This window comes from Notamacropus eugenii, chromosome 3 (assembly GCF_028372415.1).
Source record: "Notamacropus eugenii isolate mMacEug1 chromosome 3, mMacEug1.pri_v2, whole genome shotgun sequence".
NCBI lineage: Eukaryota > Metazoa > Chordata > Mammalia > Diprotodontia > Macropodidae > Notamacropus > Notamacropus eugenii.
In genome coordinates, this window is record NC_092874.1 from 42,703,322 (window position 1) to 42,729,117 (window position 25,796).

At 43.5% G+C, this 25,796-nt stretch overlaps 1 protein-coding gene across 4 annotated transcripts in view; it reads right to left on the reverse strand.

Moving 5' to 3' along the window:
- Positions 1 to 20,691: 20,691 nt before the first annotated feature.
- LARS2 (leucyl-tRNA synthetase 2, mitochondrial) overlaps positions 20,692 to 25,796 on the reverse strand; it is a 165,041-nt gene continuing 159,936 nt past the window's right edge. For all 4 annotated transcript variants that reach the window (XM_072651392.1, XM_072651394.1, XM_072651393.1 and 1 more), the window contains one exon: positions 20,692 to 21,205. In XM_072651392.1, coding sequence (XP_072507493.1) covers positions 21,026 to 21,205 — 180 coding nt within the window. In that variant the 3' untranslated portion in view covers positions 20,692 to 21,025. The remainder of the gene's footprint in view (positions 21,206 to 25,796) is intronic.

Here is a 25,796-nt window from a genome sequence, read left to right on the forward strand (position 1 = left end):
CTGACCAAGCTCAAATATCCAGTATTATGACAACTGAATGTGACAAGCTGAAATAACACATATTTTCCCTCCCCTCTCCATGGGTATCTGGCAGACTTAATTATGCTAGATTGAATTCTACTCAAATTAGTCTAGGTCAGTTATACATGATTCCATCAGTATGGAAACATCCTCCACAAATGCTGATGGTGACTCACGCAATCTTCAACAGTGACCTGAGCCTCAGACAGGTAACTGTCCAAGGTCATTTAGCTAATAAGTATCTGAGGCAGCCTTTGAACCCAGGTCTCCCTTACTCAAGGTTCAGCACTCTCTCATGGCCTCTCAGGTTGGTAATAGAGCAGTTATTGTGCCCAGAAACAGAAGAGAGTGAATCAGTCTAGACAGATCACTGTCAGCATGGTGTCCCCAGAGAGGAATACTCCTTGATTTGCAAGATCACTTCACTTGGCTCCAGAAGGAAACTGTTTGACAGATTTCCAATAGTGATCAACTGACATCAGACACAACATGGAGAATGCCCTGGAGTTGGGGAAGTTTCCTACCAGTAAGTTTAATTCTTCAAACATCACACCCCAATGTACCATTTATTGTGGACCATCATATTCACCTTCAGGAAAGGCAGTCATGCCTTTGACCTATTTCATTTCTGTCCAGTTGTGTCCAATTCTTCTTGGTCACATGGACCATAGGACATCAATACTGTCCATGGAATTTTCTTGGCAAAGATACTGGAGTGGTTTTCCAATTCCTTCTCCAGTACATTAAGGTGAACAGAGCTCAAGTGACTTACTCCAGGTCACACAGCTAGTAAGTATCTGAGGCCAAATTTGAACTCAGGTCTTCCTGATTCCAGGTCCAGTGTTCTCAGCTACCTAGCTGCCTCAAATTTAGCTGATCTATTTAGCTTGTCTCAAATGAGGGCTGAGTTTTCAAAGCAATCCAACGATTCTGCAGCAACAGAAATGATTTTACACCTCTGAAAAAATGGCATGTTCACCATCATGCAAATGCAGTCCCTTCTCCTTTCCTCTTAATTTGATTGATTTGACCCCTGGGCATATTGGACTGGCTTTAGCTCTTGTCTTGGATGGAAAAAATTAGAAGATTCATTCATCCAGAGAGTATTGATTGAGCTTCTGTCATGTGTTGTGATATTAGGTATAATCACTACAATGGGTGAGATGCCCCATGAGGATTGTTTGAAGGAACTTGGATATTTAGCTTGGAAAAGATAGATTTTAGGGAAGTCATGATGGTGGTTTCCAAGTATTCGAAAGGCTCTGTACAAAGCAGGAGCTTAATAAATGCTTATGGGATTGGATGAGTTAAATATATTACTTGTTTAGTGGGAGTAAGACTTGGAAGAAATGGGAAATGGGTCAGTTAATGCTTGTACTAAGCAAAGAAATAGAAGACATGACCCCTACCCATGAGGTTCTTCCAATCTAGTTAGGGAGATAAGAAACAAGAAACATTCGAGTAACAGTTTGAGGCAATAGACAAGACACACTTAGTTTCTGCATTTCTGAAAGGCAATAATATGTATGAGGCCTAGAGTAGTCTAGGCCACCAGAGAGTGGCTGAATGACCCAACCACATTCAGATCTGCCTTTCAGCAGCTGCATTCTGGAAGTGACTGGAGTCACATGGAGAGATTCAGCCCGTTGTTCATAAGATAAAACATTTTGTCGGTTGTACAAAAGACATTTATGTTCCATAGGCCATTGTTTAATGAGGCTTGAGGAAACTAACTAAAGGAAACCCTAAATGGATGAAAAAATGCCCACTGGCCAGATTATGAAATTGAGTTGTATGGACAACCTATAGAGTTAGTCTATCAGGCCATATAGTTTTGAACAGACCCTGAAGATGGATGATGAGCAATAACTCATGTTATGTGAGGGATACTCTACGTCTCCAAGTCATGGAACTGCACCATTCCCAAAGAATTACAGTTAGGGGTCAATGGAGAAGCGCCTGATGGGCCTGAAATTCAATAGATCATCAATGAAAACTTGAAAGCAGGAAAAGCATAGTAAAGAATGCCTTCCAGACATCTGTGATGGGAGGAGATATTCCTTAAGAGTTAGGATTATTTGATTTTTTGAATTCCTAGCACCCATCACAATACCTGGCACACAGTGATTATTTGATAAATGCTTATTAATTGATTGGCTGATTGATCTCTATGAGTGGAGATCTGATGGTTCCTTCCTTTCTTCCTTCATTCAATAAGCATCTTTAACCTCCCTCACTAGGCACTGGTGATAGGCAGACAAAAAAGAAACAGTCCTTGTCCTCAGTGAGCTTTAGTTCTATGTATACATATAAACACAAAGTGGATGCAAGGCAATTAGGGGACCATGGTGGGGAGATGGGAAAGACTTATTACAGCAGGTGTCACTACAGATAAAAAAAATTTGAGGGAAATTAGGGTGTCTAAGAGGTGAAGGTGAGGAAAGAGTGCATCCCAGGCAGCTTGGGAAAAGGGAAAGACATGGGAGGTGAGACATCATGTATAAGAAACAGCAAGCTGTTACATATAGCGTGAAGAGCTATAATGGGTAATAAGTCTGGGAAGGTACTCAGGGTCTAGATCAGGGGTGGGGAACTTGAAGCCTCCAGGTCACATGTGGCCCTCTAGGTCCTCAAGTGCAGCTCTTTGACTGAATCCAAATTTCACAGAACAAATCCTCTTCATAAAAGGATGTAGACTGTGAAGGACTCTGCAAGTCAAACAAAGGAGGGGGCTTTTTTGTTTGGTTTTTGTATTCTAAAGGTAAAAGAGAGCCCTTGGAGCTTCTTGAGCAGAATAGTGATAGCCTGGCAGTTGTGGCATGATAGCATCACAGATTCAGAGTTGGAAGAGACCTTGGAAGCTGGTTTTTAGGAAACTGAGGCCCAGAAAGATGAAGCGACTTGCCAGGTGTCATCTCATCAATGAGTGGCAGGATAAGGACTCAAACCCATGTCCTCGGACATCACAATACATCACATTTGTCAATGCGCCATCTTGTCTTGCTTGACACAGGGAGCCCGAATAAGAGACTTCTGCATTAGTCTGGGGGGAGAAGTGATGACAGCCTGAACTAAAATGTGAATGGAAAGTAGACGACTATCCTTTAGTAAATAATTTAATATCCACACTATTGTTACTATTTGTATTACCTAAAAGATTAAATAATCTGCTATTCATATGACAGATCTTTGAAGAGACACAGTGGGTATTATTAAATAAAATATAATATAGAGCTACACAATATCTACAAAAATGAAATATTTGGATGCTTCAAAACGACTTTGTTGTTGGTCAGTCACTTTTTAGCTACGTCAGACTCTTCATGATCCCCTTTGAGGTTTTCTTGGCAAAGAGACTGAAGTCTCTTTGGAGTCATTTTCTTCTCTAGTTCATTTTACAGAGGAGGAAACTGAGGCAAACAGTATTAAGTGACCTGCTTGGGGTCACGTAGCTACATGCACTGTGCCACCTAGCTGCCCAAAGCAATGACTTGACTTTGATTAGAAATATAACCTTGTTTTTGTGGGCCTCTCTCAAAATGATGGAAATTACAGCCCATTTAACCTGTTTATCTCCTGTTTATGGGCTCCCATTATTTGTGTGTGTGTGTATGTGTGTGTGTGTGTGTGTGTGTGTGTGTATACAACCTATGTGCATTAGGTCTTCTTTGGTTCTCTTGACATTGTGTGGACACCAAAGGAGCACACCCCCTATCAATGAATTATTCCTTGTTACAACGTTAGTGCTTTGAAAGGATGCTGAAGCCTCCAGGCTGATGTGACCAATTACACTCACACACGGATGGGGCCTGGGCATTGCAGATACTATGATCAAGGGAGGTGAAGAGGCACGGAGGTACCAGGACTGAGGAGACTGAATAGAGGAACAACAAAAAAAAGACTGTAAGGGATTTGAGAGGAGTCCAATTCGGTGGAGCACCAGAGAGATCCCTAGGACTGCAGTCAGGAAGGCTCCAAGTTCAAATACAGCTGCAGGAACTTCCCTTGAGTTAGGAAAATCACTGAACCTCAGTTTCTCCAACTGTAAAAAGGGGGAAATGATAGCACCTACCTCCCAGGATTGTTGTAAGAATCAAATGAGATATCTGTAAAGCACTTAGTACAGAGTCTGGCACATAGTAGGTGCTGAATAAATGCCTGTTTCCTTTTTTCTTTGTCTCACTAGCACCCAGTGTGGCACCTGGAACACAGTAGGCAGCTAATAAGTGCTTGCTTGAACCATATGACTGGCCTGCCTTTTTATTCTACTTGTCACACATCTCTATGATTTATGCTGTTTCTCTTTTGAGTGATTTTTGGTTGGAAATCTGTTGCTGCCTCCCCCCACTTTGTATATGCCTCTCCAATGCCCTTTGGGTGATCCACAATTTTAATTTTTTAGAAACTGCAGTTTCATGACTTGCAACCATTTGGCATCACTAGAGGAATATTGTGTTGTTTTTTTAATGAGCCTTTGTTTCCAAGGGAAGGTCTTTGCTGGAAATGTGCTTGATCTAGTTCTGCAGTAGGAAGACTTGAGCTCAAATATCACCTCTAATGCTGTTATGATCTGGGCTCCTCATTTCTGGCAAATGAGGGGAGCCATAGATGGCCTCTGAGGATCTGTCCAGGGCTGGATCTCTGATCCTATGATCTCAGGGGATCCTGAAGAACAGCAAATGAGGGACCCTCACTGGTTACCCCAACAATAGTTCCCATCTTCAAATAACACTAAAGTTTTGAGATCTAGGAGCTGGGACGTGCTCCATCCTAGTGTTGGCCACTCGCAGTCCTGCTCAGCCTAAATCACTGAGCAAAGCCTCAGGCTTCAACTCATTTAGAGATAGGGAAACTTTCCCCCAGTTTCCATGGCTTTCCAAATGCATTCTTTTGTTTGGCAAAAAAACTAATCCACCCCATTTCTCCCTGGAGAGCGGAGATGGGTGAGGGGCCTCAGGGGCAGATCATTGGCTCTTTCAGAGGATGCCTGGTTCAACCCCCCTCATCTAAAGGAGGAAGAAGCTGACTGGCCAGGAAGAAACTCTCCAGGATGAGACCACAAGGAAGAACTCAGGGGAATGTCACCGTTTCAACCCCAGAGCCTGAACAAATGTGACCCTTTCAGAGGAAAGAATTTGAAGTATTTCCCTGGTTTTCTGAAGGACATCTGAGCAGGCTTTCATGGAGAGAACTGAAAGGAGTCCATTGGCACAGGCCAACCTTTCAAAATATCCCCCAACACCCTCAAAGCAAATGCAACATCCCCAACAGCATCAACAAGGGAATGAGTGTGTATGTGACCAATGTGCCTTGTGGCCCACCTCAGAGTCTCATTTCATGTGCTTTCCTTGTGCTCAGGGGCTGGTGGTGGTAAGGTGGAAGGCCTGAGAGGGAGGGGGGGCAGCAAGGAACTCCTTAGAACCAGAATATATGTTCTATCCAGATTGGAGCTAGATTATCACACACACACACACACACACACACACACCCACCCACATACACACTGCTGAAGAAAAGTAATTTGTACTTAATCAGAAGGATCAATAAACAAGCAATTATTAAGTGACTGCTGTGCACCAGGCGCTGTGACTGGCACTAGGGGCACAAAGGAAAAAGGAACCAGTCCATCAAGGGGCTTATATTCTTCCATTGCCCTGGATAACTCTTGCTCATTTGTAAGGAGAAGTGGGATTGATTTGGGGGAGGGTGCACAGATGAGTAAATCACACACACACATGCATGTATGTAGACACACATGTACGTGTGTGTAGACACACATGTATACACACATACACATATATGAAGAGAGAGAAAGAGTCAATCCTAAACGATTTTGGGGGTGAAAGACTCTAATGTCATGTATGAGGAAGTACAAGAGACTTGAGCTGGCTGGAATGTATAGTTTGTAAAGAGGAGTGATGTGTAAGAAACCTGGAAAACAGCCTGAAGCCGGATTGGGGAGGGCTCTGAGAGGTAGCACAGGGTAGTGGTTAGAAAACTGAACTTTGAGTCAGGAAGCCCTGGACTGAAATTCCAGCCCAGATATTTTACCAGGCATGAGACCCTGGTTCTCTTAACCTTTTAGCCTCAGCTTCCTCATCTGTAAAGTGAAAGTGGCACACTCAATGGCTTCTAAGGTCCCCTTCCATAATCTCACATAAAGTAAGAGTTGGTAGCAACAGAGCATTTTGGAAGAACAGGTGACGTGGTCAGACCTGTGCTTAATGAACGGCCCACTGGTCACTGGGACATAGGTAAAGAGCCTGGATTTAGTTCTGCTGCTAAATCTGTAATTTGGGGCATACAAAAATGGAGCAGCTTGACAGTTGCCCCTAAAATCCAATCTGAAATCCCAAAGCCTACCTTGAGGCACTTAGAAGTCAGCTCCCCTTTACTCCCCACATACCACCCTTCAAATAGATTATTCCTCAGGTCTGTTACTTCTCCAGACCTGAAGGCTGTGGATTGTCAGCAGTAAAATGAGGGGGTTACAATAGATGATTCCTAAAACTCCTTCCAGCTCAAATATCTGTGGTTCTGGGTGCTAGGAAAACAGCCCTGTTAGGAATCTCAAGGGAGGTGAAGTCTTTGCCTGTCAAGAATTCACAACCTTGGAACTGGGTTGGCTTTACTGTAGCTGTGGTGGTGAGACCTCCCTCTCAAGGCAAAACTGTGACAAGGTCGACCCCCCTTCCACTTCCAGGGTCTTGGTGCATTTCTCCTCCTCACCCTCTGCCCCTTCTCCTTCCACTTAGAGTTTTATTCCTCTAGGGTCTGGCTGTTGACTCAGATGTTAGCTGATATCTGAGAAGTAAGCTGATGACTGGATCTCTTGCCCAGAACTAAAGTGCTAACTATTAATTAAGAATTCCCAGAGCTGTCTTCTTTTGAGTAGGGAGGGCTGGATGTTTGAAAGCCCTTTGAGTCATGAAGAAATAATTCCACAATCAATACTAGAAGGAGAGGCAGCGTGGGAGAGTCCTGGACAGGGGTGGGAGCAGCGGGGGAGGGGACACTGGGGAAAAAGAACTCTCCTCTTAGAGGCAAAACCTCAGGGTTTGAGACCAAGTCCTTCTCCTTCCTCAGAAAAACCAGTTAGCTTCTCTTTGCCTCAGTTTCACAATCTGTAAATTGGGGATGGGGGATGGATTGCATTAGATGCTCTTTCATCTCTAAATCTTATAATACTCTGACTCTTCCTTCAAGACGTAGCTCAAACCCTACCGTCTACATTGAGCTTTTCCTGATACCCTGGCACCTGCCCTCTCAGACTGTCTTGTGTCTAGTTTTATTTGTATGTATTCTCTTCAAATTTATCCTGTATATTCTTCTATGTGACCTTGTTGTCCCTTCATTAGGATGAAAATGCTTTGGAGTAGGAATTGTTTCATTCGTTGTGTTTCCCTTACATGTGTGAAGTGTTTGATAAATTCTCGTGGGTTGCTTGACTGATCCCTTCCTCCTTGCTGGCAAACTTTGAGGGGATAGGGCAGAGACCAGGTGAAATATGGTGATGCCTATGTAGCTGTTTCCAAAATTGCTTCTCTCTTCTCAGGAGGTTTAAGTCTTGCTTGTACCACTGCTTGTTTACTTCTCATAAGTCTTGTCAATGCTTGCTTGTATTTTATGTTAAGCATTTGCGTGTGTGTGTGTGCACACAGAATAAATACCTGTCCCATGCCCAATTCATACTATACACTGAATACCTTTCTACTCCTCTTTTTGTGGAAGCTCAAGGCTAGAAGCAAAGCCTAAATTTAGAGTAAATCATCCCTAGGCATGAGGGTGGAGGATGTACTCCATCAACAAATATTTATTAAGCATCTTTGTTACATGCCAGGCACCATGCTAAGTAAGCATGGTGCTGATGTTTAGTTGTTTCAGACCTTGGTGACTCCATTTGGGGTATTCTTGGCAAAGATACTGGAGTGGTTTGACATTTTCTCCTCCAGCTCATTTTACAGATGAGGAAACTGAGGCAAACAGGATTAAGCGACCTTTCCAGGTTCACAGAGCTGGTAAGTGTCTGAGGCCAGAGAAGTCTTCCTGACTTCAGGCCCAGTGCTCTAGTCACTGTACCACCTGGCTGCCAAAGCAGTGGGGATACAAAAAGAGGCCAATAACAATTCCTGCTTTCAAGGAGCTCCTAGTCTAATCTGGCAATAATGAATTGAAATGTGAAACTCTCTCAGGACTGAATCTGGTCAGACTGTGCACTGTGCCTTTGTCTGGGGCAGATAGGCCCTGCAACAGACACTGTCCCATGGGCCCAGGGTTAGTTTTTATTGCTTAGAATCATAGATTGTAGATATCCAACAGAATATAAGGCCCTCACTTTGAGGTAATGTCCCACTTCACACACATACTAGTTGTGTGATCCTTACGAGAAACATGACATCTCCCAGCCTCCATTTCTTCCCAGTGAAATGGGAATAATAATGCTTGTGGTACTTTTTGCACAAATGAAATAGCCAATGTAAAGTGTTTTCATGGCCAGGGACTGAAGAGAGGGAGGATAGGATGGCTCCTCCTGCTTCCAGCCTTCCATGGGTGTGTCTCAGGGCTAAGGGGGAGCAATTGCTTTGAGATGACCAATCAATCTCTTTCTTGGTCCTTGGGTGGAAAGAGTTAGTGACTCATTAGGCCTTTAAAAAAGGGAGTTACACAAGGTCAAGTAAGAAGCAGTAGGTATACTGAACAGAAGCAGGAGAGACCTGGATTTGAATCCTGTCTGATACTAACCAGCTATGACACCCTAGGCCAGGCATTTAACCCCTCTGAGTTACTCTTTCACATTTGTAAAGCGGGATAATAATGCCATTAGTACCACTAAAGTGGTTATTGTGCATATCGAGTGGGATAATATACAGAAAGCACTTTGTAGACTTTAATACTCTATATTAATAACAATAATAGCAGCTAACATTTAAGGTTCGAGAACCACTTCCCTTAGGTTATCTCATTTGATCCTAACAAGGACCCTGGGTGGCAAATGCTGTTTTATACTCATTTTACATATGGGGAAATTGAGGCAGACATAAGTGAAGTGACTTGCCCAGGGTCATGTAGCTAGGAAGTATCTGAGGCTGGATTCGAATTCACAAAAATTAAAAAAAAAATACAATACAAGGTAGATAATGTCAATTTGGGGTTCCTAAGTCCATATGCAGCCCACAGGGATATGTTTCTGTTGGCAGTGGACATCAGTGCTCTACATAAATGTCACCTAGCCTTCCATATAAATGTCAGCTGTCACTGAGTGACTCATCCAAAGGTCACGTTTACTAGCTGTGTGATTCTGTACGAGTCACTTAACCCCAAATATCTCCCCCAACAAAAAATAAAGGTCATATGTACAAATAATCCTAATACAAAATAATATAAAGTGCAGTAACATAAAATAGCATAAAGACATGTGCAGACCACACGCTATGAGATCCAGTTACATAATGTATGTCAAACGCATCTCAGACCTTCTAGTGCTATATACATATTAGCTATGATTATGGGGTATATGAGAGGGAGAAAAGGTCATTTCTAGCTAGAGGGAGCGAGGATAGCTTCATGGAGGAGGCAGTGCTAGAATGGAAAGTATGCTGGCTCTGGAGTCAGAGGTCCTGGGTTCAAATTTCAGCTCTGCCATCTGGGGGAACTCTCTTAATTCCTGTGCACCTCAGTTTCCTCATCTGGAAAATGAACTCTGTGATCTCTAAGGTCCCCTCCAAATCCCAATATGTGATTTCATGAGTTGAGCTTCACCAGACAAGAAGACTTTTAACAGGGAGCAAGGGAGAGGGGCATCCCAGTTTTATGGAAAAGTATGAGCAAAGATGGAAACATTTAGGGTGCATATGGAGGGCAGCGGATGGAACACAGTCTGGATGAGCTGGCTCATCAAGTATGTAGATCATAAATGATGTCAAATTGTGGAGGGCCCTAAACACCAGGCTTTAAAACATGTGAACTTTTAAGCAGTTATCAAAAGATTGTGAGTTGGAGGAATTCCCCAACCAGATTTGGGCACTGAAGACAATGGGTTTGGCAGTAAAGGGATGGGAAGAAAGGAGACGGGCAAAGAGCAGAGGCAGCTGTGCTAGTCTAGGCAGGCAGGCATGATGGTCATGCCCAAGGTCCCACAGGACCTTGGACCCATTGCTACAAAGAGCCCTGACAAGTGCCCCTCTCTGACATCCTCTCTCCACAACCCCTCCAATGCCTTGGGAAAAATCGAATCACCCCAGATGCTCAAGTCCCTTCTATGGATGATTTGAGGAAGAAAGGGTAGCAATCAAGGTCCTGGTGGGAGAGAAACATTTGAGGATTTTTGGCAGCTGACTCAGTCAATGGCAGGCATCCATAATGCTTTTCTTTCCTATGCGTCTCAGTTTTTCCCTCTTCTCTGTCTTCCAAGGATGAATCAGCAGAGCCCATGGATCTGGTCCAGGATACGGCCTGGGGCAGTTCCGGCCAGGATGGCCCCTGTGGATTCCCCCAACAGCTCAGTGCTAGTCACTGGACAGATTCCTCTTGGTAAAGTCATCAGAAAGGGCAAGTGCCTCTCTCCTTCTCTCCAAGAGAGGGCAGGGACCTGGACCACTGAACAGATGTTCTGCAGTTACTTGTTTCATATGGGAAAATGGCAAAACCAAACCATTTTCATCTTTCTTGCACCCTTGACAACCTATCAGTTCTCAGGGAGGACACTAGCTTACATGTCTTTCAGGGCACATGCCTAGAGAACTTTATAAAGCAGGGATGAGCATGACACAGCCACCGTGGGCATTTATAGATAGTGCTTATGGGACAAGGGTGACAGCCCCAGGCCAACATCACAGACTCAACAGGTCACACAAGTGGATGCTTTTGTGAGCCGAACTGAGTGCTGGGGTCAAAAAGAGAGGCCAAACCTGTTTAAACAATTGTGCAAAAATAGCCAAGCTTCCCCTGGGCTCAATCCAGCCTGGTGAACAGGGTTACAGACCTCTACAAAGTGACCTGGGAAAAGTTCCATAGAGCTGTTTGGCCAGATGGCATCTCGGGGGAAATTCCACTTGGTCCCCAGGTCACAAGGCAGACTCTTGGTTGTGCTCTGGGAGCATGTCAAGGATTCTGAGAGAAATGTTCACAAGCATCTTCTAGCAACTTCACTGAATTCACTGCTGCTAAGAAAAGGGGTCCAAAGCAGAGAGGTGATAGGTATAAGGGATGAAAGGAAGACAGTAAGAGTCAGGAAACGGTTCAAATCCCAGCTCCATAAGTAATTTGTGATTAAGTGGAAAAAGCACTGAACCTGGAGTCTGAGGACCTGGGGTCAAATTCTGGCTCTGATCCTTATACTACCTATGTATGCCAGGCACAGTACTTTACCTCTTAGTAAGTTTTGTGAGCTCTGTTTCCTCATCTGTAAAATGAAGGGGGAGGAGGACTTAAGCTCTCAGGTCTCTTCCAGTTCTGAGTCTAAAATAGGATCATTTCCCTGAGCCTGTTTCCACATCTGTAATAATGAGGTAACACTATACACACCACCTGCCTTACATGGTGGTGAGAAAAACAATCCATAAAGTATGAGCTGTTATCGCTATGGGACATAAAGGAACAGCACATCTTGACTTTCAAACAAGCATCTTTTTCAGCTTCCAAGAGTAAAAGTTTTCCATGGGAACATTCAGTTCCACTTTGAACAGGCTTAGGGCAGCTGCAGATCCAAAGGTTGGGATAAGAGAAGCCTTTCCTTAAATAGCTATGAGAGAAGGAGGGGAGAAGGCTGATAGACAAAGCATGTTATAGCTGGAGCCTCACTGGTTCATGTGGAAACCATGAAGCCAGTGGAGGAGTTAACTCAAAAGATGGTGAGGATGCAGGTACATTAAGGCTGGAGCTTCAGGGGATGGGCTGGCCGAAGCTATCCCTTTAAACCAAGCTTTCAGAAGGAACTGCCTAGTCACTACCGAGCATCCCTTATTGGATCATCACAGGATGGGAGTTTCTTGGTTTCCTTTCCTCTGGAAGAAACATCTAAGGCTTTCTTAAAAAAAATGAAAGAACCCCAATCCTTAAGGATGATTTCTAATGTTCTCAGAGACAATTAGACTCAGATTGTAAGCAATGCCCAATATTGGTTCCAGAGGACAGATGGTGAATCATACTTCCCTCTTTCGAGTAGAAGAGAGAGAGGGATAAAAGATGCCAAATGTGGTCACTGTGGCAGTTGGTTTTACTTAACTATTTTTCCTAATTACAGAAAGGAAACCTTCAACAAGAGGGAATACAGCCTACCTCCTGGGGCGGCCCCTTCCACTCTGGGATAGCTCTGTTGAGAAGTTGTCCCTAACATGGGGTTGAAATCTGCTTCTGCAACTCTGAGCCATGTTCTGAGTTCTTGCCCACTATGGCCAATCACAGTCAATCTAATCTGTCATCCATAAGATGATCCTTCAAAAATGTGAGGACAACTGTGATCCTGACCCCTTTACCCCCTGTCCAAGTTTTTCTTTCTCTAGGCTAGGAATCCTCAGTTTCTTCACCCAATCCTTATATGACATGGTCTCCAGGGCCTTGAACATGACCAGAGATGGTAAAACCTGAAAATTATGGATGAGTCTGGCTCACCTGATGTGAATGTGCAAGGCCCGTAAAATGGAAACATGAAATGTAAACGTCTTTACTTTTTAATTGCTGCAATGAAGGCAGAATCTCTTACTCCAACAACCAGCATTGGGAGGAGAAAGTAAACCGAAACACAATCAATTATTGATAATGGTTCTTCCTGGATGGCTTCTAGGTCAAATGAGCCTCAGGGTAGGGAGCATGTGACAAAGCCTCAGGATACGGAAGATGCGATGAAGCACCAGTGTCTGATATGGATAATAAGAAAAAGAGAAAGCTACGGAAGGAAAACTCTAATCTGAAATACAATGGCAGTAGCATGGCCTTTCAGGAAGACACCTACTGCTCTCACAGGCTTGGGAGAAGGTCATCTCCATACGTCGAAATCAGCTGTTCACAGCCTGGAAAAGAATTTTAGGCTGGAGGACATGCAGGCTCTGACAAACCAGAAGAACCACAGACTATTTGTTCATTCATTCATTTTTCCTCTCAAAGCAGGGGGAGGGAGTAGAATAAGCACATATTAAGCACCTGCTGTGTACCAGGCAGGATGCTAAGAGCTTTACAAATACTATCTCATCTGGTCCTCACCACAACCCTGAGAGGTAGGTGCCGCTATTATCGCCATTGTACAGCAGAGGAAACAAAAGCAAACAGGTTAAATGACTGGTCTGGGGTCACACAGCTAATGTCTGAGACGGGATTTGAACTCAGGTCTTCCTGACTTTTATTGTGCCATCTCGTCTGCCTAATTAACGTTTTTATGAACTCTAAACTAGATTGCATTGGCAAGAGCGGCATTTCTCTTGGTCAAACACGGAGAACCACTAACAAAAAAAACGAGTGAACCAAAAGTAAAAAGAATTTGAAAATATAAATAACCACAGTGGGAGCCGGTGTGTTGTGGAGGATGAGGAGCTGGCCTCAAAGACAGCCCTGGCTGAGGGACCAGGCCCCTCAGCCTCTCAGTGCTGCCCATGTGTCCAGGATACATCACCGTGACACCAATCATTTATTCTAGCACTCTTTATTCCTTCCTTTCATATCATCAGCACAGTGTTAGGCACACGGTAGGCACCTACTGTTTATGGACTGGCTGAAGTCAAAACTGTTCTGCTTTCTTCTCTCTTCATTGCTTCTCACTAATTATCGGTCAGCCGTGTTGCCCCTTACGCCAGGTGACCTGCAGCTGTCTGGCCATGGGCAATCTCGCTGGCTTGCAGTTTTTTGCTGTTACAACCAACATGACAACAAACATCTTCACGTGGTCCCTTTTAGTTTGTTGATATGCTTTTCTCCCGACAGGGTGCTCATTGAGCAGTGGGGTATAATTACCCTAGTATCTAATTATCTTAGAGTAAATCTCCAAAGGGAAAGGAGGACAAGCTTCTTGGAGCTCTGCATTTCTGCACTGTATTAGCTCAGGGGGGCAATGTCTTTGCAAGTCAACCCTATACTAAATATTAATGAGAACGGCTAGCATTTCGATAGTGCTTTTAGTTTTGCAAAGGGCTTTCCCTATGTTGTTCGATCCTCACAACAAACCTTTGAAGCAGGTACGGTTATTATCCCCATTTTATGGATAAGTACACTGAGGCTGAGAGCAGTAAGTAACTTGGGCAGAGTCACACCGCTAGGAAGCATCCGAGGCAGGATTCAGAATCAGGTCTTCCTGACTCCAGGACCAATATCCTATCCTTTATTTCTCAAATTAAGTACTTGAGACTGACTTCCAGACTGAGAGTGCATGGAGGAGAATAAGGTGTGACAAAACTGGAAAGGGAGGAGGATGGTGACTTTTCCTGGGTACTTTGATTGTCTTAATGCAGCCCAAGGTTTTGGTGCCTTTCTTAGCCATCCCATCACACCACCGACAGACTCTTATTGGGCTTAGGGCCTATTAAGACTCCTAGGTCTTTTTTATTTGAAAAGAAATCTAGGTGATTTAGGGGAAACAAGAGACAGATGTAAAGGAAGATGTTACAGGTCTTTGTGACTGACTCAAAATGGAGGAGGATGGGGGAGAAGAGACAGGAGTCAAGGACAACTATGAGGAACTGGAGGTTTCAGGAGAGGTGACCATTGATGATGATGATAGCAATAGGGCAGCTAGGTGGTTCAGTGGGTACAGTCTTGGGTTTTGAGTCAGGAAGACCTGAGTTCAAATGAAGGCTCAGACAACTATTGGCTGTGGTTCCCACCTAAGTCATTTCACCCTTGTTGGCCTCATCTGTAAAACGGGGATAATAATAGCACCTACCTCTCAGGGTTGTATCAAGTGAGATAACTGTAAATTGCTTAGCACAGTGCCTCGCACTTAGTAGGTGCTATATAAATGCTAGTTATGAGGATGATGATGGCTAATATCATGCAAAGCACTTTACAAACATCTCACTTGACCCTTCCCACAACCCTGGGATGTAGGTGCTATTATCATTCCCATTTTAAAGCTGAACACAGGGAGGCAAACAGAGGTGAAGTGACTTGCACAGGGTTATAAAGTTAGTGACTGGGAATAGATTTGAGCTCAGGTCTTCCTGACTCGAGGTTTTGTGCTCTAGTCCCTGGGTCACCCAGCTCATTGAGCACTGCAGTGATTTGTCTATGGTCATACACTAAATGGCAAAGTCAGAATCTGAATGCTGGTCATCTGGCATTAAGTGTGGGGCTCTTTCTACAAGGCCAAATGGCCTCCAGGAATATGGCTTGAGGAATTTTATTATTGTTCAGTCATTCCAGTCATGTTCAACTTTTTGTGACTCCATTTGGGGTTTTCTTGGCAGAGATACTAGAGTGGTTGCCATTTCCTTCTCCAGCTCATTTTACAGATGAGGAAACAGAGGCAGACAGGTTGAAGAGATTTGCCTAGTCATATAGCTAGTAAGTGTCTAAGGACAAATTTGAACTTAGAGAGGTGAGCCTTCACTCCATGCTAGAACCACTTCATCACTTAGCTGCTTGGCTTGATGAATATGGGATTCCATATCATAGAAACCACAGAACTAGAGCTCAGAGAGATTTGAGAAGCTATTTAGTCCAACTTGTACCTGAAAAAAAATCCCCTTCTACAACCTACCTAGGAAATGCTTGCTTATGCAGTCTTTGCTTAAAGGTCTGAAGCAACTGGGATGCTCTGTCTCTCAAAGCAGCCCACTGTACTTCTGGATAGGGCTAAGTGCTAATTGTTAGGAAGTTGTTTGTTTCCTCTGATATCCATTTGGTCCTTTACAACTCCTGCTGCTCATTTCTCTTGGGGGCCCTCTGGGGTCAAGAACAAGCCTCCCCCTCTTCCCTGTGATAGTCCTGAAGATGTGCCTCATGTTCCTTCTCCAGTCTTCCTTTTGCTAGAGGTAAGCTGTCAGTGTAGCATGAGATCTTCTATTGTTCAATTAGGGCAAATTAGGTCCCCTTCAGAGTCATAAGGCCATGGGATCCAGTGATGTTTGAAACAAACACACCAGAATTCCTCCATCCAAGCTGACGTCATCTCTCTGGAAGTACTCCCCAAGGAGAGCATTTCAATGATGTGGTTGTTGCTCAAGACACATTTGGAATTCTTTTTGGCCTTCAGAGCCTGTGGGACTTTAGAATATCCTCAATGGTAACCAGTCTTCACTCTCTGAGGGAGGATCAGTTTTTGGAAGTTGGCAGAAAGCTTTAGGGTTCCAAGTGTGGTCAATGAGGTGCGTGATTAAACTGGGTCGTGCCCATTTTGTTTGAGTCAGAAGGAACAAAACAAACTTAGGTGGTATGGCTACAAAATATGACGACTCTTCCTGACTTGGTTCCAGAAATGTTCTGAGAAGCTGTAATGTTGTTGGAATAAACAGCCTCCCACAGCCAATCCTCCAAAGGACACAACTCTTTGGGGTGGGTCAATCACCTTAGAGTCACTCCCAAATTATAAAGCATTTAAAGGTTCTTTAGGGAAAGTGCTTCATAAAAACCAAGCTTGACCAGCAAACTCACATCCCACAAGTAAGTTTCTGTCATGGAATTAATATTAGAGTATAACAAACTTGGTATTCCTTCCTCCTTTCCTCTCATCACCTCCCTGACCCAGGCCCTTGTCTAGAGTATGACAATAGTTTCCCACCTGGTACTCCCACTTCAATGGGCATTCCTATCCTCCCTCCTTTAATTCTTTCCACAAGCACATTAACTGTCCTAAAATGCCATTTTCACTATGTGATTTTCTTGGTCAAAAATGCACAGAGACTCTCCATGGCTCAAAGAAGAAAACACAAACTCCTTAGTTCAACCAGAGCCCTCCATGAGAGGGACTGACTTGGAGTGAAGACGTAGGGTCAAATCCTACCTCAGATGGTCACTCGTTATGTGATCTTGGCCAAGTCCCTTAACATGCTCTATGTCTCAGTTTCTCCATTTGTAAAGTGAGGGGGTTGGATTTGATGGACAATATAGCGCCTTTAAGGTCTTATATCTATGACCTCTCTAACTTGAAGAAGGGCAGGAACTGAAACTGATTTCATTGGTAAAAGAGCTCTAGGGGAGGAAGGTCCCTCTAGTAACGGAGGGTGGCATTTTTTCTATACCTCACAGTCTTAGAGAATTGCCTAAGGCACTGAAGGGACGTGTCCAGTGTCACAGAACCAGTAGTAATCTAACCAGACATATCTCTTACCACCCCCCTACATCAGCTCTATGATATGACCCAATCAGACTGATGACCACTTCTGCAACACACCTCACAATTTACCATCTCTGCACCTTTGCTCACACCTTCTCCTCTACCTGGAAGGTCTTTTCCACAATCATCACCTGCCAAAATCCTGCACACCCTTCAAGGCTCAGTTCAAATACCACCTCCAACATGAAGCCTTCCCTGCTCCCCCATCCTCTCCTTCAGAACTCCCAAATACTTTGATCAAACCTCTTTGATATGGCTTATTACCACCTGCTGCCTTGTACTGGGTAGCTAGATGTTATAAAAGATAGAGTGCTGGACCTAGCTCAGGAGGATCTGAGCTCAAATCCTGCCTCAGAAACATTAAAATCTTAACGCCTTATATTAATGTCAATAGCTAGTCTTATCATTACTGTCTCTCCTGTGGAGAACAAAGGAAAGAGTTCTATTTCCACAGGGTAAAAACTCCCAGCTTTGAGTGGTGACAGTTAATCAGTTGTGACCTAGCATGGTCAGGTAAAAAGGTTAGAAACTTGGGCGTTGGTTTGACGAAAAGCGTATCAGAGAGGAGAACAAGAAAGTCACATGGCCAATGGGAAGTCCAACATTTGGAACAGTATGAAGGACTTGCATTGGTCTGAACAAACTGTAGTTTTCCTGTAGCCTTACTTGGGAGCTACCGGTTCATTCAGGGGGAATGACTATAGAAGGTATTCCCTCCTCCTGAAAAGAGGGGTGGGGTCCACTTTGGCCAACGTGCTCAATTCCTCTGAACTCTGCTGTAATAAATTTTCCTTGATATCTTTTTGTGTGTCAAGTGTGTTTCTAACACTCTTATTGGATTGTGAGGTCTTGGAGAAAGGGGACTGTATGTTATTTATGTCTTTGCATTCTCCACGATGTCTAGGCCAGTGGCTTACACAATCAATATTTCTTGTGCTCAACAAATACTTGGTAAGACCTCCCAAAGCCCCGTTATTTTACAGCCACTCCCTGAGGGTGTCATTAATATATACCCAGAGGATTGGACACCTGCCTCCTAGGAGATCACATTGACAGGGTATAGGCTCTGGCAACCCCTTTGAATTTTCCTTGAATCTTCCCACTTGAGCTGTCGTAAGTCTTCCATTACTGCTATGTCAAAATCTCTGTTACCCTTAACCTCGCCTAGCCCTCCACAGTCTGTTCTCTCCAGGTAGCCTTCAGCTACTTCCCACCCTTAATTCCATTCTCTTGGTTCCTGGTGTCTGAACTGTAGTCACTCCAGCTACTGGCCACTTTCATCAACACCCTCCCTTAAACTCCTCCTCCAGTCACCCCAGACTACTTGGCCATCCTTAGATCTCTCCCATAGATCTCTTTCTGTATAAGACCCATCTAGGTCAGCATGAAGGTGTTCAGATTTAATCTGCTTGTCAATACAAATGTCACAAATGCTCAGATTCCTTGAGTCTGGCCAACATGGTAGATCTTTAATAAGCCTTGTTCTTCTTTGGCTGAAAGAAGGTTTGAGTTGAATTCACTTGGGCAGGATCCGTATGTCACTATTTTAGGGTCCCAGCACCCCTAAACCTCAACATGACTGAAGGAGGTTCAGAGAGTTCTAGAAGAATTCCTCAATACAATTAAGGTTCCCTGAAGACAAGAACTTTTTTTATGTTTGTAAGGTGCTATCAGTGTCTCAAATATTTTCAGCATTTTATAAATATTTCTTGAAATGAATTCTAAAGACTTCCCAGAGAAGGTCAACTTACCATAATTATTGACAGGGGTTATTATTTATTTTCCCAAAGCTGTTTCTAAACACACACACACACACACACACACACACACACCCACCCACCCACCACCACCACCACCACCACCACCACCACCACCACCACCACCACCCCAGTAAAGAAATTTAGAAACATTTAAAATTGAAAAAAATAATGACTGCACTGCCAAGATTTGGGATATTCAATTGAGAGTCCCCCATTTTCTTCAGCTAGAATAGCATAAGTCAGTGGGAACCTTGGAGGGAAAAATCAGCCTTGAGAATTCTATTCTGAGACCCAGAATTCTTCTCTGCTTTCTTGGAAGATGACTAATAATTAGCATAAAGGGTAGTCATTAACTACCGATTTGTGATTTGTGATTTGCGTAGGGCATACAAAGGTAATTAAGCAGCTGAGATCTGCCCTCCAGGAGGTGACAATCAAAAGCAGACAATAGAGAGATAAGTAATTAGAATAGCAATCGCAGTTTAGGTGGCTCTACAATCTGTACAGGTAATAAGCAAATAAGGAAGGGTTGAGTTATTCTCTCTCAATTCTGCCCAAATTCTGTTAGGAAGATTTGATTTTCCCAACTGGGATGTCACTCACTTTCTTGTCAGGTGGCAAAATGCCCATATCAAGAGAGAAAAAAATGGAGGAAAAAAAGGGAGGTGAGACATGTCTACAAATTGAGTTAGGGTGGGAGATAAAGAGATGAAACATATCTCAATGGCTTTTCAACAAACAAATTGATTTTCAAGGGTGACTCCAATTCCTTCAAATTGATTTGATCTACTTTGCCAGCCACACAGCCTCCTGAATTTCCCAGACATTGCTTTCTCTTTACAACAGCTTTTTTCCCAAAGAACAATAACATTGTATTGATATGTTTCTAGATATGTTGAGAGTTCTTTCTACTGAAGCACTTACATGCTTCTCCAACATCCTTCCAATATAGTTGCCTGGAGGTAGCCAGCCAGAGGCTAAGGTTTCATTGGATGGGCTAGATTTCACAATTCTGCCTTATGTTCGAAGGTGAAGGGGTTAATGTTGTTTCTGAATGTAGACTTCGCAGGGGGGACACTGCTGGAGCATGTCCAAAAGTCCAGCTGATTCAGTAGCCCACTGCCCTCCTGAACGCTACTCTGACATCAATAGGCTAATCTGAGGACAAGGTAGTTAAGACCAGAGACAAACTGATTGAAGAGGTCTAAGTTTTCTTCCTGGCTCTGCTACTTTGAAGAAAGGTCAATATCCATGTCTGATTTTATTTCTGTAAAATCGGGGGGAAGGAAATAAGTGTTTACACACTCCCTACTGTGTGCTAGGCATAGTGCTAAGCACTTTACAAATGTTCTCACTGGCTTCTCACAATAACCCTGGGAGTGTTGAGGTTTAGGGATGCTGGGACCCTGTAATAGCAACATGCAGGTCCCTGCCCGAAAGTATTCAACCTGTCTTCTTTTTCTCCTAATAGCTAAGCCAGAGGCTTTGGATGAATCCTAGGGGGAGCCCAGGACATAGGCAGGCTGCATGGTCCCACCAGCATATCCCCATGACTGGTCATCTCCTCTCCAGCCCAGGCAGCGTAGCAACAGCCCCCACAAACAGATGATCATAGTCTGAGCCAATGTGGCAAGAAATCAGCCTGAGTCATCCTTGTCCCTTCATCATGAGCTGCACTTTTATTAACCAGTTATGGTCCCGCACCCATCCACCACAGCAGAAACATCTGGTGCCCACAACTCATGAATTCTCCTTTTGGTGTCACAGGGCTGATTCTGAAGCCTGGCTGGGTTCCCCTGTGGAGAGAGGGAAGGACACAGGAAACTTGCCCCTCCACTGTCTCTGGACTCCAGCCCAGCCACTGAGGAAGCATGGGTTGCCTACAGTACTTCTGTCTTTCCCACACCTCTGCTTTCCTCCCAGGCTCCCGGATACAATTTCCCCGGGAAGCAGCAGGGAGCCGGCAGCTGGGACCCCAAAGTCTCTGTCAGTCCTGCACCAGGAAGTTGATGAGAGCTGTCCGGGGAGAGAGGAAAGCCTTGGTGACAGTGCGGCCCTGCAGGAGCTGCATGCCCAGCTCACTCTGGAGAACCAGCTCATGAACTTTCTCACGGTCTCGGGCTACCTGGTGAGGCACGGGGATCTTGCCACAAGCTTTGTTGTTGATCTGAAATGGAGAGAAGCCTAGCTAAATGAGTAGAATTTTGAGAAGGTCTGATGACGTGTGCTCCATAGCCTCTCATGCCTACTGTCCTGGGCTGCTTTAGGAGGAAGGGACAGCAGGGAAGGGCAGAAGTAAAGTCAACACTCAGTTTCCTGAAAGAGGAATAAAATGGAATTTGGGGATCTAAGCACTGCAGAGAAGGCCTTGGGGATGGGAAGAGCTCTGTGTTGTTTAAGCACTTCCAGGAAAACAAGGGCTCAGGGAAAGGCATTTAAGAAACTGCCAGGGTGAGGCAGCTTGTGTTATTTCCAGTTCTGGAAAGATGAACCTGCCTCAAGGGAGCCATTCGGAGATAGCCATCTCGGCAGACTTTAGCTAGGCCTGACACTTTGGCCAACCGATTTTTCTTAACTGTTTAATACCTGAATTCGTCTGAACCTATGAATTCAGAAGTCTCCAGTCTTCTGGTGGATCCAGCTTACAAATCACCCTGGAATGAGACTCTCATGTTTCAATATCTACCTCAAGCAGTGAGCATAAGGTTAGGTACCTACCACAATGAATATTTGTGGACTGATGAAAAAATTAACAGAAAAAATATGTTTGGTGAATTATGAAAACAAATGAATATTTCTCAATTATAATACAGGCCTAGTGATGGAGACTAGATCAATGATTCATTAATATTGGAAGCTCCCAGATGAAGAAGGTCTGTCTGCCAATGCAAACTGACATCTTCTTTGCAATTTATAGTTCTTAGGGTTAACGTTGAGATTTTTCAGTCTTGAGTAAATTATACCTGATATATTCCTTAAAAGTTAGTTTCCAAAATATCTAAAGTGAAGCCAAAAAGTCTGGGGCGCTGAGCATTGCAGTCGGAGAGGCTTTCTGCCTGTTTGTTCTAACATTTAACAGCTGTTTAATTGTTAAATCCATGAGGGTTTTGTCTTAATCCTAATCCTTTAGTTTTTTTGATGCTCCTGAGGATGTCAGCCACTCCTCTTGTTGTGGATACCCCACCTTTCCCTTGGCTTTTGTGACTCCCTCCTCCTGCTGCTCCCTGACTCTTTGACTGCCCCTTCCCACTCTGGATGGATCATCCTCCATTCCCTGCCCCTGCCTTGGACCCTCCTCTCTCTTCCTGTACTTTCTCTCAGTATCTCACCAGCTCCTCTCAGTTCAGTTATCATCTCTATACAGGTGACTCCCAGCATTTATATACCCAGCCCTAGTTTCTCTCCTGAGTTCCAAACTCCCATAAGTAGCTGCCTGTTGGACATCTCCCCAGCAAGTCCCACAAACATTCAAATGCAACATGCCTAAAACAGAATTACTTTCCTCTAAGCCTCACCCCTCCTCCAAAGCTTATGAGATTCTGGGAGTGTCAGAGTCTCAACATCACCTTCATCTCTTCGCTTCTCCTCCCATTCTTCATGACTAATTGGTCAATTTTCTCTCTCCTCCATTCTCTAATCACATGTCCAGGACAATGTCACCTTTCACCTTTCACCCTAGACCATTTCAACACCAGCTTCCATACAACTCTCAGAAAACCTTCCTGCAGCACAGCTCTGATCATGTCAGCTCCTCTGCTCAAGAATCTATAGAGAGCAGCCAGCTCGGAGGCATAGGGGACAGACTGCCAGGCCTGGAGTCAGGAGGACCTGAGTTTGAATCCTGCCTCAGACAGTGATCTTGGGCAAGTCACTTAACCCTGCCTGCCTCAAACAAACAAAAAAGCCAAAACCAACGCCAGAAGCTCCCTATTGTCTCTAAGGAAAAATACAAACCCCTCAGGCTGGGCATTTAAAGTCCTTCACCATCAGCCTCCCGTTTATCTGTTCAGATTTTTTTTAAAAATTACTTTATGTTCAAAGTAACCCACTTTCTGCTCCCCTGAATCTGGCCCATTCTCTGTATAGAAAAAGGCTCTGCCCCACATGTGGACGATGACCCCTTTTCACTTCTGCCTCAGTTTCCTTCAAGGGGCAGCTCATGTGACTCTTCCTTGAGGAAATCTTGCTTTTAATTTTTTCATTTACTTTACACAAATTTTTTTGAATTTAACTAACACTGAATAAAATGGACATTTCCACAGCCAGTGTAGAACAGGACGAGAAGACTGTATAAGGAGCTGTGAACGTCTACTTTGTGGAATTTAGGAGCTTTTACTGACCCTTGTGGTCACTCTCTCCCTCTCAGATTATCTCCTATATACTGTCTACTTAAGTGGGAAGTAAAGTCACAGGAGCAGCGACTGGTTTTTCTTTTTCTCTTCAGTGCCTTTTCACAGTTCCTCTGCTGCGTCACTGTGGTGTGGAAGTTCTGGAAGGTTCCGTCACGCTGGGGGAGGGTCCTGGCAACAGGCCAGCTTAGCTCACTACAGAGAGGCTCACTGCCTGTGGCTTGGTGATGAAACCCATGAAATAGAGAAAAAACACAAAATGACACTGCCTTGTGCGATTTTCTTCCAATTTTCGTAGCAGAATGGCACAAAAGGCACCAACAGGGATAAAAAGCCACCCCATTTTTACACTCTGTCTAAACTTGAGATTGGCTGTTGGTATGCAAAATGTCAGATCTTTGCCTACAGATCAACAAGAGGCCACAGTCCTACAGGGCAGGAACCCTATGAATCTGGACATTCTCACCATAAATAAAAACAGAAGGAGGAAGAAGCCGCAGCTGAACAGAAAGACGGTTTAGAGTTCTCTAGGGAGAGGGGAGTGAAGGACTCTATGGGTCCAGTTTTATCAGGTACCCAAAGACAGAGAAGAACATCATTTCACTGGATGTTTATAGTGCAGGCTCACGGTAAGTATCTGCAAAAAAGACCATCATCAAAGTAATTGTGGTTTATACACCAACATCTGTTGAAAAGGAAAGAGAGAGAAAATCTATAGAGAGCTTACTAGTAAACCAACATATACTTTGACATGTGGTAACTTCCCTGTAAAGGCAGGAACAGGTAAGAATGATGACAAATATAGTGGAAGGAAAGAAAGAGGCCAAAGACTTGAAGACGACACAGAAGTCTCACACCCAGGTGTCACAAACATTTTCTTTGACTAAAGAACTCAAGGGTGCTAGACATGAAGAACACTGAATAATATCACAAAAACATGAAACAGATTCTGTTTTAACGGACAGATCATGACTTGTTATGGACATGGAAGTAATTCCTGAATTAACTTTCTGTGTATAGTCAGATCATTGACTTGTTAGAGAAAAGATCCAAGTGAATATAAAACTAGGAGAGAATCAAATGAAAAAAAGCTATGGTGTACCATTAAAATGACATCATCTTGACCTATTAAAGCAAACTATGGATTGTGAAAAATGGGACATGGGAGAAAAACTACAGAGATAAAACTATAATAACTTCAAGTAGAAGTTGAAATGATGCAAATCCAGTGCCATAGAAAGTATTACTCAGCAAACTTCTGATTTACTTGCCAAGCAGAGAAATGTGGTAGCCATGGTGAATGCTGGCTTAGAATACAGGCTTATATATGAAGTCTTATGGAGAAAAATCATGGGAAATTATGAGCAGTTATTGCCTCATAAAAGAAAGGGAAATCATAGAGGGTAAAACCAGTTTGAAAAATGATACATAAAAATTTTTATGAAAAACTATTTTTCCCAATCAGTGAATCTATATATATAATCTTAGGATGAGAAGAGATGAGTTCAGAGGAAAATAAGAGCTGGATTGCTTTAGTAAAATCGCAAAGCTCCTTTAATGACTAAACTTCTCCAAGAAACAAAGAGGTATCTTTTTAAAATCAACATTTTTCTGGTGTTGCTATATGGCTCAGTCAAGTGACACTGCCATCTCAGAAGAACCACAAATTAAGACATTCAAAGGGCAGTGGAGAGACACGTGGTAGGTGTGAGTCACTGTGGCACAGGACAAATAAGATACTAAGATGGCAAACCATGGGAAAGGATGCTATCAGGCAGAAATTCCTGAGTGAAAGAGACAATAGGCTGCTCATGTGAGAGACCAAGAGTGAGGGATGACCACAGTGTGCTCCACTGGTATCCTCAAGTGTAACTTGCAACTTTGTCAAAGTTATTTATTATTTCAAGTAGTTTTTTACTTGATTCTCTAGGATTCTCTAAGTATATCATCATCTGCAAAGAGTGATAATAACTTAGTTTCTTCTTTGCCTATTCTAATGCCTTCAATTTCTTTTTCTTCTCTTATTGCTAAAGCTAACATTTCTAGTAGGATATTGAATAACAGTGGTGATAACGGACATCCTTGTTTCACCCCTGACCTTACTGGAAATGCATCTAGCTTATGCCCATTACATATAATGCTTGCTGATGGTTTTAGGTGACTATGGAATCAGAACACAGAATGAAGCAGACTATTTTCTCTTGTGTTATGTTTTGTTTTGTTTTGGTTTCTCCCATTCATTTTAATTCTTCTATGCAACATGACTAATGTGAAAATGCGGTTAATAAGGATGTATTGTAGGATCCATATAAGATTGCATGCTGTCTCAGGGAGGGAGGGGGAAAGGAGGGGGAGAAAATTTAAGACTTATGGAAGCGATTGTAGAAAACTGAAAACAAATAAATTAAT